The sequence below is a fragment of the Anomalospiza imberbis genome, chromosome 6, assembly GCF_031753505.1.
Source record: "Anomalospiza imberbis isolate Cuckoo-Finch-1a 21T00152 chromosome 6, ASM3175350v1, whole genome shotgun sequence".
Classification (NCBI taxonomy): Eukaryota; Metazoa; Chordata; class Aves; order Passeriformes; family Viduidae; genus Anomalospiza; species Anomalospiza imberbis.
The window spans coordinates 12,460,434-12,474,310 of record NC_089686.1 but is presented as its reverse complement, the minus strand read 5'-3'; the positions used below and the strand labels follow the sequence as shown (position 1 = coordinate 12,474,310).

General features: G+C 49.8%; 2 protein-coding genes across 3 annotated transcripts in view; both read right to left on the bottom strand.

Moving 5' to 3' along the window:
* Positions 1-2,199, bottom strand: part of CCDC85C (coiled-coil domain containing 85C) — a 110,574-nt gene extending 108,375 nt beyond the window's left edge. Inside the window, exons 1-2 of one of the 2 annotated variants that reach the window (XM_068192452.1) lie at positions 2,114-2,199; positions 1,052-1,937 (exon numbers count right to left, since the gene is read on the bottom strand). In XM_068192452.1, the coding sequence (XP_068048553.1) occupies positions 1,052-1,763 (712 nt within the window). In that variant the 5' untranslated portion in view covers positions 1,764-1,937; positions 2,114-2,199. Of the gene's footprint in view, positions 1-1,051 lie in introns of both variants that reach the window. The other variant, XM_068192451.1, reaches the window with a different exon arrangement.
* SETD3 (SET domain containing 3, actin N3(tau)-histidine methyltransferase) overlaps positions 1-13,877 on the bottom strand; it is a 611,377-nt gene that overhangs the window by 187,096 nt on the left and 410,404 nt on the right. The gene's annotated exons all lie outside the window — the stretch shown is intronic.

Here is a 13,877-nt window from a genome sequence, read left to right as displayed (position 1 = left end):
CATTGCTGACATCAATCAGAACCAGCCTCTGGGGCTCCATCCCCCTCTGGGTGCTTAGAGGTGGGAAAAGGAAAAAGGACACCCCACAAAGAAAATAGCCCTCTCTGGTGGGAAAACAGGATTAAGAACATTAAAAGTAGTCTTATAATAAGAAGTTTTTAGATTGCTGCCTGGTTTGATTCCTACTGAATCCTCTTGACCACACATTCTAAAAGTCATGTATTTGGTCTTGTTGGTTTTAAAATATTTTTTTTAATCTCCATTTTAAAGATATTCCAATATTATGTTAATGCCTGATCACTATTAGACAACAGGAGAAACTTTGCTTGAATATGAACTGCCAAAGGAGGCTTGGCACAATTTCGTTGTGGAGCTTGTTTCTAACTTCAATGACTAGCCTGAACAAAATCGTGAGTACAGCGTCCCTTCGAGAGCAATCTCTTCTCTACAATCTCTTCTCTCCTCTTTCTGAAGTGGAGAGAGGGGAAAGCCGAGTTGCCCCTCTCCAAAACTACTGAGCACTTCACAGCCAGCCTGCCCTGAGAGCTTGTGGAGCTAACAGGTGATGCTCTGTGGGACAAACCTGAACTTTCATCAAATGCTTCCAAAATCTCATCCCATTTTTATCAATCTTATCAAACTAGCACACAAACAAGCCAAACATAAACAAAATATTTAAAGGGGGAGAGAAAGAGGAGAAAGAGTGGGAACACAATCAGTGTTTATTTGACCCTGAAAACTCGGGCTGTTTTTGTCGAAATAGAAACCCCAAACAAACAAACAAACAAAACCAAACACCAACCCTGCTGGAGATAAAAGAGGCTCCAACCCTCAGCCCAGGACATCGATGACACTGATAACACACAGATGCCCCTCCCCGGCTCCCGGGACTGCTCTGCCAAAGAGGTCACCAAGGATGGACAGGGTTGGGAATGGCCAGGACCCCCCTCCCCGGAGTCCCTCACCCCAGCGCCAAGGGGGACCGGACGTGCCGGGGGTGGTGGCGCGGGGCCAGCGGGGCGGGGCGGGGCAGGGCAGGGCAGGGGCTCACCATTGAGGCCGTTCGGGATGCTCCGGTGGTGAAGGGGCGCGGACAGGTCATCCATAGACCTCCGCATGGCCCCGGCCTTGCTGTCGCCGGCCTTGTGGTGGTGAAGGTGGTGGTGATGGTGGTCGGGGCTGCCCGCACTGCCCGTGCTGGAGGTGCTGCTCCCGTCCCCCACGTCCCTGGTGGCCGAGCCGCCGTTGAGGTTGGTCAGGCTGGCCTGACTGTCGATGGAGCTCCGCGAGCCGGCCCCGCTCCGCTCCTCGTCCAGCATCAGCACCATCTCCTTCAGCTCCACGTTCTCCCGCAGGAGGGTCTCCTGCCTCGCCTCCAGGTCCTTCAGCTTCTGCTGGTACATGCCCACCTCCTTCCACATCACGCTGGCCGTGTGCCTCCCGAAACGCTGCCATTCCCTCGACAGCTTCTTGCCTTTTTGCCGGTCGTCGTCCAAGAAGCAGCAGAGCTCCCGCAGCTCCTGGTTGTCGTCCTGCAACTTCTGGTTCACCTCCTTCAGCCCGCGGATCTCGTGCAGGTGGAGCTGCAGCCGCCGGTTCACGTCTTTCATCAAGTTGCCGTGTTCCACCATTAAGTTCATCTTTTCATTCTCCACTTTCCTCAGTCTTTTCACCAGCTCTTCCTTGCTCCATCTCAGCATCTCCTCTTCCGAAATTTTGCTCAGGTCTTCTTTAGACCCTTCCATGGAATTTTTTGCCATCATCTGTGCCTAGGCTGCGTTCGCTCTCACAGGGTAACAAATGGTTCGGGTTATTCGGATGATTTTGTTCGCCTGATTTCCTAGAACTAAAAATCACTGCAGCATCTCGGGGAAGAAATATTATAGTTCTCCGTTGAGCGTTGGACAAGAAAGAAGAGCAATGCCGGACTGGAAATTCTGCTTCCCCATAGACCCCATAATAATAATAAAATGAAAACACAAACCAAAGGGGGAGGGGGGGAATGAAATAAAAAAAGGCGCCCCCACTGCCCCGGAGGCTGGGGGCGACAGGGAGCCGGGTGCCAAGCGCTGCACTCTCCAAGAGAAGCCTCCGCAGGGATCGGCCAACTTACCCCGGGCAAAACAACTACGCGGCGGCCGCCCCCCCGTTCCCAGGCGCTCCGTCCACTTGTCCTCCCGCCCGCCCGCCGCCCGCCGCTGCCCGCCGCGGGGACCGCGCACCGCGCACCCGCCGCCGCTGCCCCGCTCCGCCGGTGCGCGTCCGCAGCCCCGGGGCGACGCGGGGCCGAGCCCGGTGCGGTGGCGGCCGATGCCGGTGCGGCGCTGCCGAGGAGCGGCGGGGGAGCCGGCGCCTTCCCGGAATGGCTCAGCCCTCGGGAGGGAGGGAGCGAGAGAGCGAGGGAGGAGGGGGGCGGCAGCGCCGCGGCTTGGTCCCACCTCCTGCCGGGCAGGGCGGCGCGGCCCTGCCCCAGCCGAGCCGAGCGGCGGGGAAGGAGAGTCGGCTGCTGGCGGCGGAGCGGAGGGAGCCGAGCCGAGCCGAGCCGAGCCGCGCTGAGCCGCCCCTTGGCTGCCGGGCTGGGCGCTGGCCGGGCCCGGTGCGCCGCGCCCGCCGCCGGCTCGGGTTACGGGAGCCGCGGCCGCCGCAGCCAATGCGGGGCCGCCTGGCGCCTTCGAACGGCAGGTACAAAGGGACGGGGCCGCTCCCTCCCTCCCCCCGCCCTCCGCCCGCCCCGCCGTGCCCTGCCATGCCCTGCCCGCCGCGGCCGTGCTGGCTCTCCGCTGCCCCCCCGGGGCTTCCACCCCGCTTTTTGCCTTTTTTTTTCTTTCTTTTTTTTTTTTTTTTTTTTTTTTTTTTTTTTTTTTTAATAGAGGTTTCCTCGGGTTTTGTTAAAGAAAAGGTACCGGAGAGAGCACCATCCCGGGAAAGGGTGGGGTTGGACAGGCAGGAAAACGCGCCTGCCGGGCGGCCCGGGGAAGCGGCGCCGAAATGGCCCCGGTCCCGCTCTGCCCCGGCGCGGGGAGGGAGCCGGAGCCACGGGCGGCCGCCTTGGGCTGGGATCGGAGCGGGATCTCCCGGAGCATCTCCGCTGCTGCCGCCCCGGCCACGGGCTTTGTCACCGGGCTCCTTCCCTGCTGCTCTCTGCCCCCCTGCCCACCCTCCCTCTGGGGTGGCCGCCTTCGTCCGCGGGTCCCTCCTGCCTCGGGAGGCTGAAAGAGCTGGCTCCAGCATCCCTGCCACCTCTCTGCTCCTGGGAACGGCGTGTTCCTTTATACCTCAGTGGTGCGGGAGGAAACGGCCCTGAAGTCGCAGATAACGCTTATTCTTCGGTAAAATCGTCACAGGTTCTGGTCGTCCTTACTGTCAGGAGGCTGAGGTTCCAGCCTCAACTAATGCACACACCGGACAGAACCAAGTAAAGGGCACGGAAAGTTCATACAGTGAATTTTCTCGGCAACGTGGCAGATTTCCTATATCTTTGCATCACATCCCCTGAGTTTCAGTCTAATGCACTTTTCCTTGGGCTATGATATCTCTCTGTGGGCTGCTTTTTGGCCAGGATCACACTGTTAAAACAAAAGGTACACCAGGACACAGCATGAGTATCCTTAAAAAGCCCCAGGGAACTGCCAGCTTTGTGTTCCTTAGGAACCTGAGTAAATGGTTTGACTCCAGGGTTAATCCAGTGCAACATCAGGTTTCTGACCGCACTGGAAAGCTGGTCAAGACATCCTCTAGCTATAAAGACACATCAAATCCGATGCCAGAGCGTGGGATGCAGAGCATATGGCCTGTGCATGGAGGGAACATCGGAACAGAGAGGGATGGAGGATTGCAACTTCTGCCTTTTGATGTTATCTTTCTCAGTCTCAGTAAAGCTGCAGTTTCTTCCTGTTTTTCTGCACAAGTCTACCCTGCTGGGTTTCTGAGCCCAGACATACCCTTGGCAAACTAGACAACTGCCTGTTCCCTACTAAAGCAAAATAGCAGACCCTGCCTTCTTCTGGAGGAGCTCATCCCCTCATTTATTGTCAAAAGGGTAAGAGGAGCTTAGGACAGGGCACGGACACTGGTTCACTTCACGTGGGATTTGCAGGTGGATTCTTGGTAGCACACAGCACAGATCTGAAGATGTGAAGAGGACAGTTCTCCCCTAGCACAGACCCATGTCAGGGTAGTTCCCTAGAGAGAAGGGAATCACATTGTACAGCCAGTGGTGAGGCCTGCTTGCTCCTTTCAAGAGCAGGTAAAACAGGCACCACCCAGGACCAGAGCTGTGCTCTGACCTGGGTTCAACCTTGGTGGCAGTTCTCCAGAAGTTGCAGTCCTGGCTGTGGCTGGTCAGGCTTTCCTGAGGTTGCCACCTCAGGTAGCCCTTAGGACATGGAAACCAGCAGGTGTCTGTGCCAAGAGGTCACTGCTCCTGGGGTCTGGGGCAGACAGGCCATGGCCAGCATGGCATGGCATCACGCTGTGTCCCACCTCCTGCTTCTCACCACCCTGAGCCACTGCTCATGGCTGCATTCTGTCCAGAAGGCACCCAGGCCCTTTTTTGAGCCAAGCCTTTTATTTACAAGGTTTTAATCATATCCTTCCCCACAGGAAGAGGAAAGTGCTTCTCCCAAACCCTCCCAAGTGCTGATCTGACTAGCAGGTCCCTGGCCAGTGGCCGGGGGAAGGAGGAGCAGAGCAGGGGGATATTGCAGAGCTATTGTTTATCATTGACCAAAGTCGCAAAGAGAGAGAAGCCTCTGGCAGCTGTGTCACAGACACAGGTAAAGCTACACTATGGTAGTGCCTGGCCTGGGCAGTTTATTGCTGGGCTCACCTGATGTTTGCTTCATCCCTTTCTCAAGAAAAGCTGTCTTTCATAGGTGAAAGCTTTCGAAGTTTGAGCGTTATTGATGTTTCTGTAGAAACTGAGCTCAGCAGACAGGGGGGCTCCTCAGAGGAAGTGAGATTATTAATATCCACAGAGGAAGTCCCTGTGATGATTAAGACTTGCTTTCAGTACTCAGTGGGTATGTCTGTGCTTTTGGAAATTTCAACATCACAGATCCACCCTGATGCCATCCACAAGGTGTTCGCTGTCAGTGCTGCCATTCTGGTGCCCAGGTGGCTGTTGAGGGATAGTGACTTGCTGAGCTTGGGCATCCAGAGGCCTGTGTGCTCAGGAGATGGCATTGAAGCTGCCAGGTGTCCAGATGGCAAATGGTCTGAGTGACTGTGACCTGAATAAAGAGGACATGATGCATCATCACCTGGACTGCTCCCTCATCTTCCCTTCAAGGTGGACCTTGCAGTGCAGTAGAAGAAAACCCCTTCATTTTGGAAAGGCAAGGCAGCTGTGCTAGAGAAGAGGTATCAGAAAGTGTCTGTGGCCTAGGTGATCTGTGGGCACAGTGGAACCAAGAGCTGGGTGTAGATGAGTTTTTAAATGCTTTGATAGCTTGGAGGGAAAGGACTAGGTCAGTGCGCAGGTATGTTCAATAACAAAACCCAGTGTTGCAAAGCATACTTTAATCAACACAAATAACACATAATGTTGGGGTATTTTTGATGGGTTCATAGCTTTAGTTTCAGTGGAAAAAACACTATTTCCCAGTGTTGTTCAGAAGGCATTGTGATTTCCTTGTGCATTTTAGATGAAGTGTAAGGAGTTGATAAACAACATGCTATGGATTCCCTCTTGTTACATCTGGCCATGGGGCCTTCTGCAAGCTGCCAGTGAAAAACACTTTTAATATGCATGTTATCTTAAGCTTTTGATGCTCATGTAAGACAGCATCAAAGCCTATCCCTTGCATTGAATCAAATGGGCATTTCCACCCTGTTCAGTCAGGGATGAAATTTTAAAGCGAATTATAACAAAATAAGAATTGTAGAAAAAATCCCAACAAAACAACTACCAGCAACCTACTGGGTAAAAATGCTCTTGATGTTAACTCCTGAACTCAGCAGGTGATGCAAAAAATGAATTTGGTCCCTGATAGAACACAGCGATACACAGCCTCATTGAAGTCTTACCAAAGCATTCCCTCTGCAGGGATACGTCAGTATTACAGAAGACACCACCACAGCTCAGAGCTATGCTGCCGCTTCCCTCCCTTCCCCGGAGAGGGTGGCTCTTGCAAAGCCCACTCTGGGGTGTGGGAGTGGGCAGAGGGGCAGGATTAATCCCAGTGAGACTTTCCCGGACCTTGGTTTTCTGAGGCAGCCTGACAAATACACACTGCTGCTTGCATGATCCAGTTTTTATGCGCCGAGGACCTATCTCGAAGAACACATACTCCATTAATCATTTACATGGGATATATCCTCTGTGGCACTGGTGTTTTCCCATAAATCAGCACCAAGGCCTAATTCTTGATTAATGTTTTGCAATCCAGAACCCAGATTGCAACAATGGGAGCTCTCTTTTGTGAGACAAAGCTGTGTGGTAACGAAAACTAAGCAATGCTCCAAACTCTGCTATCAAGATAGGAAACTTACTTCCAGCCTGATTAAGCAGTATGTTCAGCCAGAACACTTTTCCAAGTAGCAACAACCTGAAGAACTGTCTTTGTGTCATTCTTCCTTCTTTTCCCAGATCAGCTGAACCATCCTGTGAAAAGCTTTTGTGCCTCCATTTGCCCATCTGGCTGAGCAATGGGGAAAACACAGTCTCTTGGAAGATTAAGCACTCCTAAATGCTGGCTTCTGGCAATATAACTGGGCCATCCAGTTCATTCTCTCTCCTTATGAAAATAGTATGTTTTACTGGAGGATTTCATCTTATGTCCACAAAGCCTTTTTATTTTGTGCCCTGAAACTGCTAGTAAAATTCTCCAATGTACTAACTCGTTTAAAGGACTTAAGGATATTCCAAGAAGGATTATGGTTGTGACCAGCAAACTCTTTGCCTCACCAGAAAAACAGGTCCTCCAAAAGGCATAAACAGTAGCCTTTAAACATTGCTACAAAGAGTAGCATCCAAACTGAAGACCAGCAGAGATGAAGAGCTGTTCCTCGAAGGAAAGCATGGGAGGTGTGTGTTCTCAAGATGTGCCTTAAATGCTGTTTTCCAGTCCATTTCAAAGTGTCCTGCAGTCACCTAAGAGGTGCACATTCACATGTGGGGTCCAGATCTGTTCTGTGCAGGCAGCCTTACAGGGCTGATGGAGCAATACCAAGTCAGATCTCTTGTAGTGGCAGCTGCAGAGTAGGCATACATGGTATGTTTGAGCCAAATAGAAAAAAGCCCATAAAAATCCCCTCACCCACAGTGTTTGCTATCACTTCATTTTCATGGAAGTTTATAACCATTTTGTGCAACTCTAAATATGGAGGCTTTTCCCCTCATCCATAATCTGTACGTTGGGAAAGGACTGGAAGCTAAATCCTAAGAAGGAGTAGTCAATGCTGCTCCTGCCTGGGAGCTGCAGGTGATTGACATGTCTGAAACACATACATAACAACTAGAGCAGAAGTTTCACTGCTAATTTAGTGCATAGTGGGGATCCAACTTCATTGTGCAGTCAGAAGGCTACGTATAATATCAGAGTAATTTTTTAAGTATTAAGAAAAATCTCCTAACTCTCCTTACAAGATTTGACTCATCAGGATTGCCACATGCCTGTGAGCTGAAGCCATGTGCTGGGGAACTGTCACATCCTCCACCATCATCTACACAAAGAGGAGAGACACTGAGATTTTGGATCCAAGTGTGTGTCAGGAAAATAATTTGACAGAACTTATTCTGAATAGGTAAGAAATCAATCAATAGCAGGAATAGAAAGACAGGCAGACTGGATCAAAGTGCTTGCCCCTGTATTGTCTCTGCCAGTGGCAAATACCAGATGCTGATGAGAATACTGTGAAAAACTTGCCCATAGGGTGAGTTTCCTCCTCTCTGCCATGTGGTAACTCTTGGCTTCTTCCTAGCAGCATTAAGGTTTACATCCCTTCCAAAAATATTTACCATCCTATCTAACATGGGAAGAAGGCCAGAAATGCTTGATATGTCTGCCTTTTGTAAATAACCCTTTTGTAAATACCTACAACAAGTGTTGCAACAAGAGATGGGAGAAATGGAAGGTAAAAATTTACATCTGCCTTGGTATCACTAAACTGCACCTCTCAGTTACCCTGACTTCAGGGTGTATCTCTGAGGACAAATTCTGCCCTGAGTTACACACAGAGCTCACAGCATTGGGGGGGCTCTGCATATATGGGGGCAGAACTTGGTTCCTGAAGGCTGAGGAACTTGCAGGAGGTTATTTTGCCAGACAAAAGCACTTTCTGGTTTGTAGTTGCATCTTTCCTGAATGTGCAGCACCCACCCACTGACAAGGCACAGGAAACTCCAGGAATTTAGACCTCTATCATTTAAGCCACTGGTGATTTAAACCCTGGTTTTGCCAAGATATATTCACATCACATGCATTTTTTTTCTCTTGAGACCTCTATCCTTGTTTCTCTTACAGCTCTAATAACCCATCAGTTTTGAGGAGGCAGAGTGAATACTCTTCCATGCTCGACAATGAATTTATAACAGTTTCAACTGAATTGTCTTTGACATTATTGGTTTAAAAACAGGAGAAAAAATCAATGCAAGGATAGAAAAATTATCAGCACTGTTCCCATGTTCAGTTTCATGGCAAGTGTTTGTAGCCCAACCAGCCTCTGAGCTTGACAGGTTTGCCCTGAACAGTCTGTGTCCTGGGGGATGCAGAGCCCCTGGGCCATTCTGGGCTCCTCCACTCCACATACAGCCTCCTTTTCCCTGGCACAGCTCTGTGCTCAGGCTCAGCACTGCTGCCTACAGCACAGACACCTTGCTATTTGAGCAGATGAGCCCACTGGTATTAGCAGCATGAGGTCGATGCAACCTGAGTAATTCTGCAATAGAGAAAACAGGCAATGTTACACTATCCCCCATCTTCATTACACTCTGATTTCTCATTCCCGAATGAATAAATGACCTTTTAGATGTATTGATGCACCAGGGAGTTACAAATATCAGGTTTTCTACTATAAGCAAGGCCTGTTGGTACCCTTCACTCAGTGTTAAAGAGTATTTTCTGCTTGCAAGACAACAATGCTGCTGAGGACCTAATTTTGCCTTTTATAGTTCAGTGAAGCCACTGGGATTTTATAGTAGATAAGAGAGGAGAGTCATGCCCTAAAATGCTGACACCACTTCTGTATATCATAGAGATATCTGAATAATTCATAGTGTCAAGCAGCACAACTTAAAGGAACAGTGGCTTAAGTGAAAACAACCCGTTTTAGTACATGCTGCACAAAAATTAATACTCCACAAATTTCTTTCTTACACAAAATCCATTATCAGTCTTTCCAAGGAAGAACTGCAAAAGTGTTACATGAGGTGGGGTGATATGCAAAACATGGGATTTCCTTGTGATTTGACACATTACTCCTTACCTTTGCCTTGTGTGGTATTTGAAATGGAGTGAAATAAAATTTGGGAAATTTGGAAAAATTTCCTGGATTGGAAGAAGGGACAACAAAAACTGCACTTCCCCTTGGGCTCATGCTGGTGCAGAGATGTTGCAGACCCCAGGGTGCTGTTGCAGGTCTCCAGGATCACTTTCTGTTCCTCATAGCAGCTGCCTTTCAAAACAATTAAGTCCAAAGCAAAGGCTGGAGATCAAGTGTTTATGCTGCTGGTTCATCAGGGATCTGGGAACTCAGAGGATGTTTTGGATTTAAGCCAGACTCACGTTTTTCCAAAAGACCCTTACCATCACACTGAATTGAGTGAGGGAAAGCCCTCCAGGAAATCACACTTCCACTTCTGATAGAAAAGTAGCACTCCCAGCTTGTCTCTCCTTGCCTGTATGAAAGTAAAAAATCCTCTGGAGGTGGCAGATCTGTTTTCTACTCTGTTTTTCTCAGGCCACAGTTTGGACTGGTGACCCTTGCAGGGGCTGATATTTCAGGCTGGGTGCTGGGCAGGGGATGCCTAGAGAACACTGACACCTTGCCAGCTCCGTGGTGGGGCTGGGCACGGCATGATGTGCTCTGCGAAAGGGAACCAAGCAGGAAGGGGGTGTCATTTTAGACCTCCTAGCAGCCGATCTCAGCGTGTTCACCTTTTGGCGTGGCTGAAATCCCCTTCCAGGCCTGGCTGACCACAGCAGGTCCTGGAGGCAGGTGACTGTTGCCTCTTCTGCTCACATCTGCTGCCACTGCCAGACAGGGTCACCATTACCAGCAGGGATGCCGTCGGAATACAAAGAGGAGCAGGACACCACTGTCCACCCACGGGAGCCCAGGGAAGCGCAGGTGGTGCGGGGTGATCGGATTGCCGAGGTGGGCTGAGGCGCCTTGCCCAGCATGGCGCTGGCTGTGATTATATTTCCTGCACTCTGTCACCAGTGTGATGAAGCCTTTCCCACGGCTCAGTGGGTCACAGCAGCGCTGCTCGGGCTGGGGCTTTTCCCTCCAGCGAGCAGGTTGCCGTGCCTTTGTATTCACGGCTCATTATGTGCCGGCGGTTGTTTACCTCCGCCCCACACCCGCCCCTCTCGGCCGCCCGCCTTATTGTCCGTGGCGATCGGTGTTGCCCAGAAGTAAAACTCTGAAAGTGAGGAATTAACTGCCTGAGGGCTCCGACCATTTTTAGTGGCGCGGAGATAATCTGTCAGACATAGGAGCCATTCCAGCGCCGAGCAGCCAGAGCAGCAAAGATCCCCATATTTATAATCTTATTTTTGGTCTCTTCATTTCCAGAGCAAACAAACTCAAGGATTTACATTTTGGGTACCACTCGAGCTTTGCTTTGCAGATACTACTTTTCAGCCATGATGTACATTGATTTTGATAGCATGCAGGATGTACCCGGCTTAATTGATCAGTTCTGCTTGCACATTTGAGCTTATTTGTTGTAGTCCCTGCTTTGCCTTCATTAGAAGTGAATGTAACGCTCAGGAAAGTTCCCAGAATTGACAACTCCGGAAACCAAAGTTCCAGCTGAACAGAGCGAATCAAAGCAAATTTCTTACGCCCATGTGCTCCCTGCAGCTTAACCCCTGTTCTTTAGGTCAGCCTTATTGCTGGGATCACCAACAGCATCACCCACGAGGACCAGTCCTATTGATGAGGATACTCTGCTCTGGTTGCCTGCCTGCTAAAATGTGCAGTGGACTGAACAACCCTCCTGGTGCTTCCAGCTGGGCCCTCTGGAGTGGCTCTCTGATCCTGGGCTGGCCTTCTGGAGGCTCAGGACTAGAAAGTATGGCAGGGTGGTGGCAAATGATGTAGTGCAACAAGGGAGCAGCACACATTGCCACCAGCAGAAGGCTGTGCCCAGTCTGCCCATAAAGCTTCCAAAGCTTTGCCTTGACTCTGTTTCTTTCAGTAAGTCTATATGTGGACTAGGAATAGTCTCACACAGGGAATTTCTCTGTGCCAAGAAAAAGAGTATTTACTGCTATACATGGTACTTCTGTTTTGTTTGCAGCTGAGGCACCTGCAGAGAACAGTGAAGGAGAGAGGCTGTGAGAAAGGAAGTTTTCTGCTACCTGAACTGGGAGGCTTATTTCCACACAAACCCTGTGCAAGTAATGAAGAGAGAGAGAGGAAAACAGAGAGGTGGAAGCTTCTTTGGCAGGCAATGTGTCTAGGTTAGACCTAACTCCTCAGGGAGCAATAGAAGCATCCCCCAGGAGCCATGACAGTGCCTAGGGAGCAGGGAGCAGTGATCAGTCTCCTGATCCTCCTGTACATGGGACAGCCCCTTTGGCCTCCTGGGATCTGCTCAGCCCCTCAAGCCTGTCTGCTGCCATCACCACTCCCAGAAGTGCATCTGTGTGAGATCTGTGATGGTAAAACAGCTCCACCTCCCCTTCCTACCCCTGATCACTGAGCACGTCATCATCTTGCATGGTTTGCTGTACAGAGGGATTGCTGTTGCTGCTCTTGCACAGATTATCCAGAGCAAAGATGCAAGTCTGGCATCCTTGAGAGATCTGCTGATCAGAGGGGAAGCCTTTCTGCAGTCACTGTTACCATGCATGGCCTGGAGTCTGCAGCTGGGGACCACAGAAGTGACTGTCATACAAACTGTATAATAATAAAAATAATAACAACAATAGTAATACTAATACTAACACTGATATGCAGAGAATTTGAGACACATGCTAACTCTTTTCTTACTTCACCACCAACACCAGCGGCCCTTCCCATGCTTTAAACCTTGAGCAAAGGTCTCTCCTCACTGCTGGGGGCTGGGGCAGGGGCAAGGTGGGCTGTGGGAGCCACAGGTCCCTGCTGCCATCCCTTCCCCTTCCTGCATACAGCAATGCTTTTGTTCTTCACTTCACTTACCTGACCTGACAGACTGGAAAAGCTGCCCTGGGGCTTGGGAGGGGACCCTGCTCACTACTGAGCACCAGCCCTGCTGGAAGCAGCATCCCTACCAGAGCAGGAGCTGTTCATTTCCATAGGCAGAGCTCAGCATTGCCAGGTTGAAAGTAAGGGGAAGGAAGGAGGAAGAGTTGTTTTTGCATGTAGTGTCTTCAGGTAACATTTTATTGCCATTTCTATCCCAGAAGCATGTTGTTTTGGAGCTTGTAGATAGAGTTTGGGTAGTGCTCACTACTGAATACTATCTGGATCAGACTCCTGATAAATTGAAGCCAAAATGTGTTTGGCTGCTGATATTTTAATGTATGTCCTTAGAGGAAGATTATTTCGCAGTCCCGGTACTTGGTACTTATCAGGTTGTTAGACAGGTAAGCCTACTCATTTTATTTTCACTGGGCGAGCTGAATCCTCTCTTAGGGTAAGTGGGAGCAGCTCAGCTAACGTAAATGGATTTTATACCTGTCTATAATTTGGTGCCCCTTCCTTTGTCCCCCAGCTATTTTAAGAGGCCACACATAGTGCTCTTAATAAGAATATAATAAAGACTTTTTGTTTGGAAGTACAGGTGGCACTGGGAGGCTAATGGATGTGGGAGTGGGGGAGCCCAAGATGGGGATAGACCCTGCAGTACCTCCCTGTCAGCTGGCAGCCTGAGACAGAACTTTCTGGGTGCAGGAGGGAGGTTTTAGGTGCTGGACAGATGTACCTTTGCAAACTTCTTCCTTTAAATGCAAGATTTTGACACTAATGCGATAGACATCTGCTGGAAAAGAGTGGGCTGGCTCCGGGGAGAGGCAGTAATGAGACACCAGGCCTTTGTCTCTGGGTTACTGGTTCAAACCCGGGCCAGATAGGAGTGACTGAGAGTCATTACTGCCTGACAGCTGCTAAACAGTTGCTGTCAATGGGGCTGGTGTCCTTGGTCAACTTTCTCATTAACAGGTGTCCCCATCTCAGCACCTCAAAGAGAAACCAATTATCAGCCTCATCCCTGCCAGGGCCTCATCCCTCCCTGGGTACCCAGACACGAATTACTGAGTCACCAGAATGGGCTTGGAAATGTGGTCCAGGAGCGGGGGCGCTGATGGGGAAAAACGTCCTATGCTCTACTGCCCCTTCCCTTCGCTGGCCCTGGAATAGACAGAAAGGTTAAGCCTTTAGAGATACCAAGCCTTGTTGTTTCAATAACTTCACACACTCCTGCTCTTTACTGTGATAGTGCTAAAATACTCTTCTTAAATCTTAGGGAAATTGTCCTTGCCCTTCAGAGACCTGTGCGAGGCAAGAGATGGCAGATCTGTATCTACAGCAGCCAAACAAAGGGAATGCAAACTAAGGAGATTTTTTTTCATCACATCATTAAACTGCTTTAAATCTTAGGCTAATAGTTTCATTAAAAAAAAAAAAAAAAGAAAAAAGAAAAAAGAAAGAAAGAAACCAAATGCAACACCAAAAGTTTAAAAATCTCTGAAGTGCAACTTTTATATATTTGCATTTAACAACTG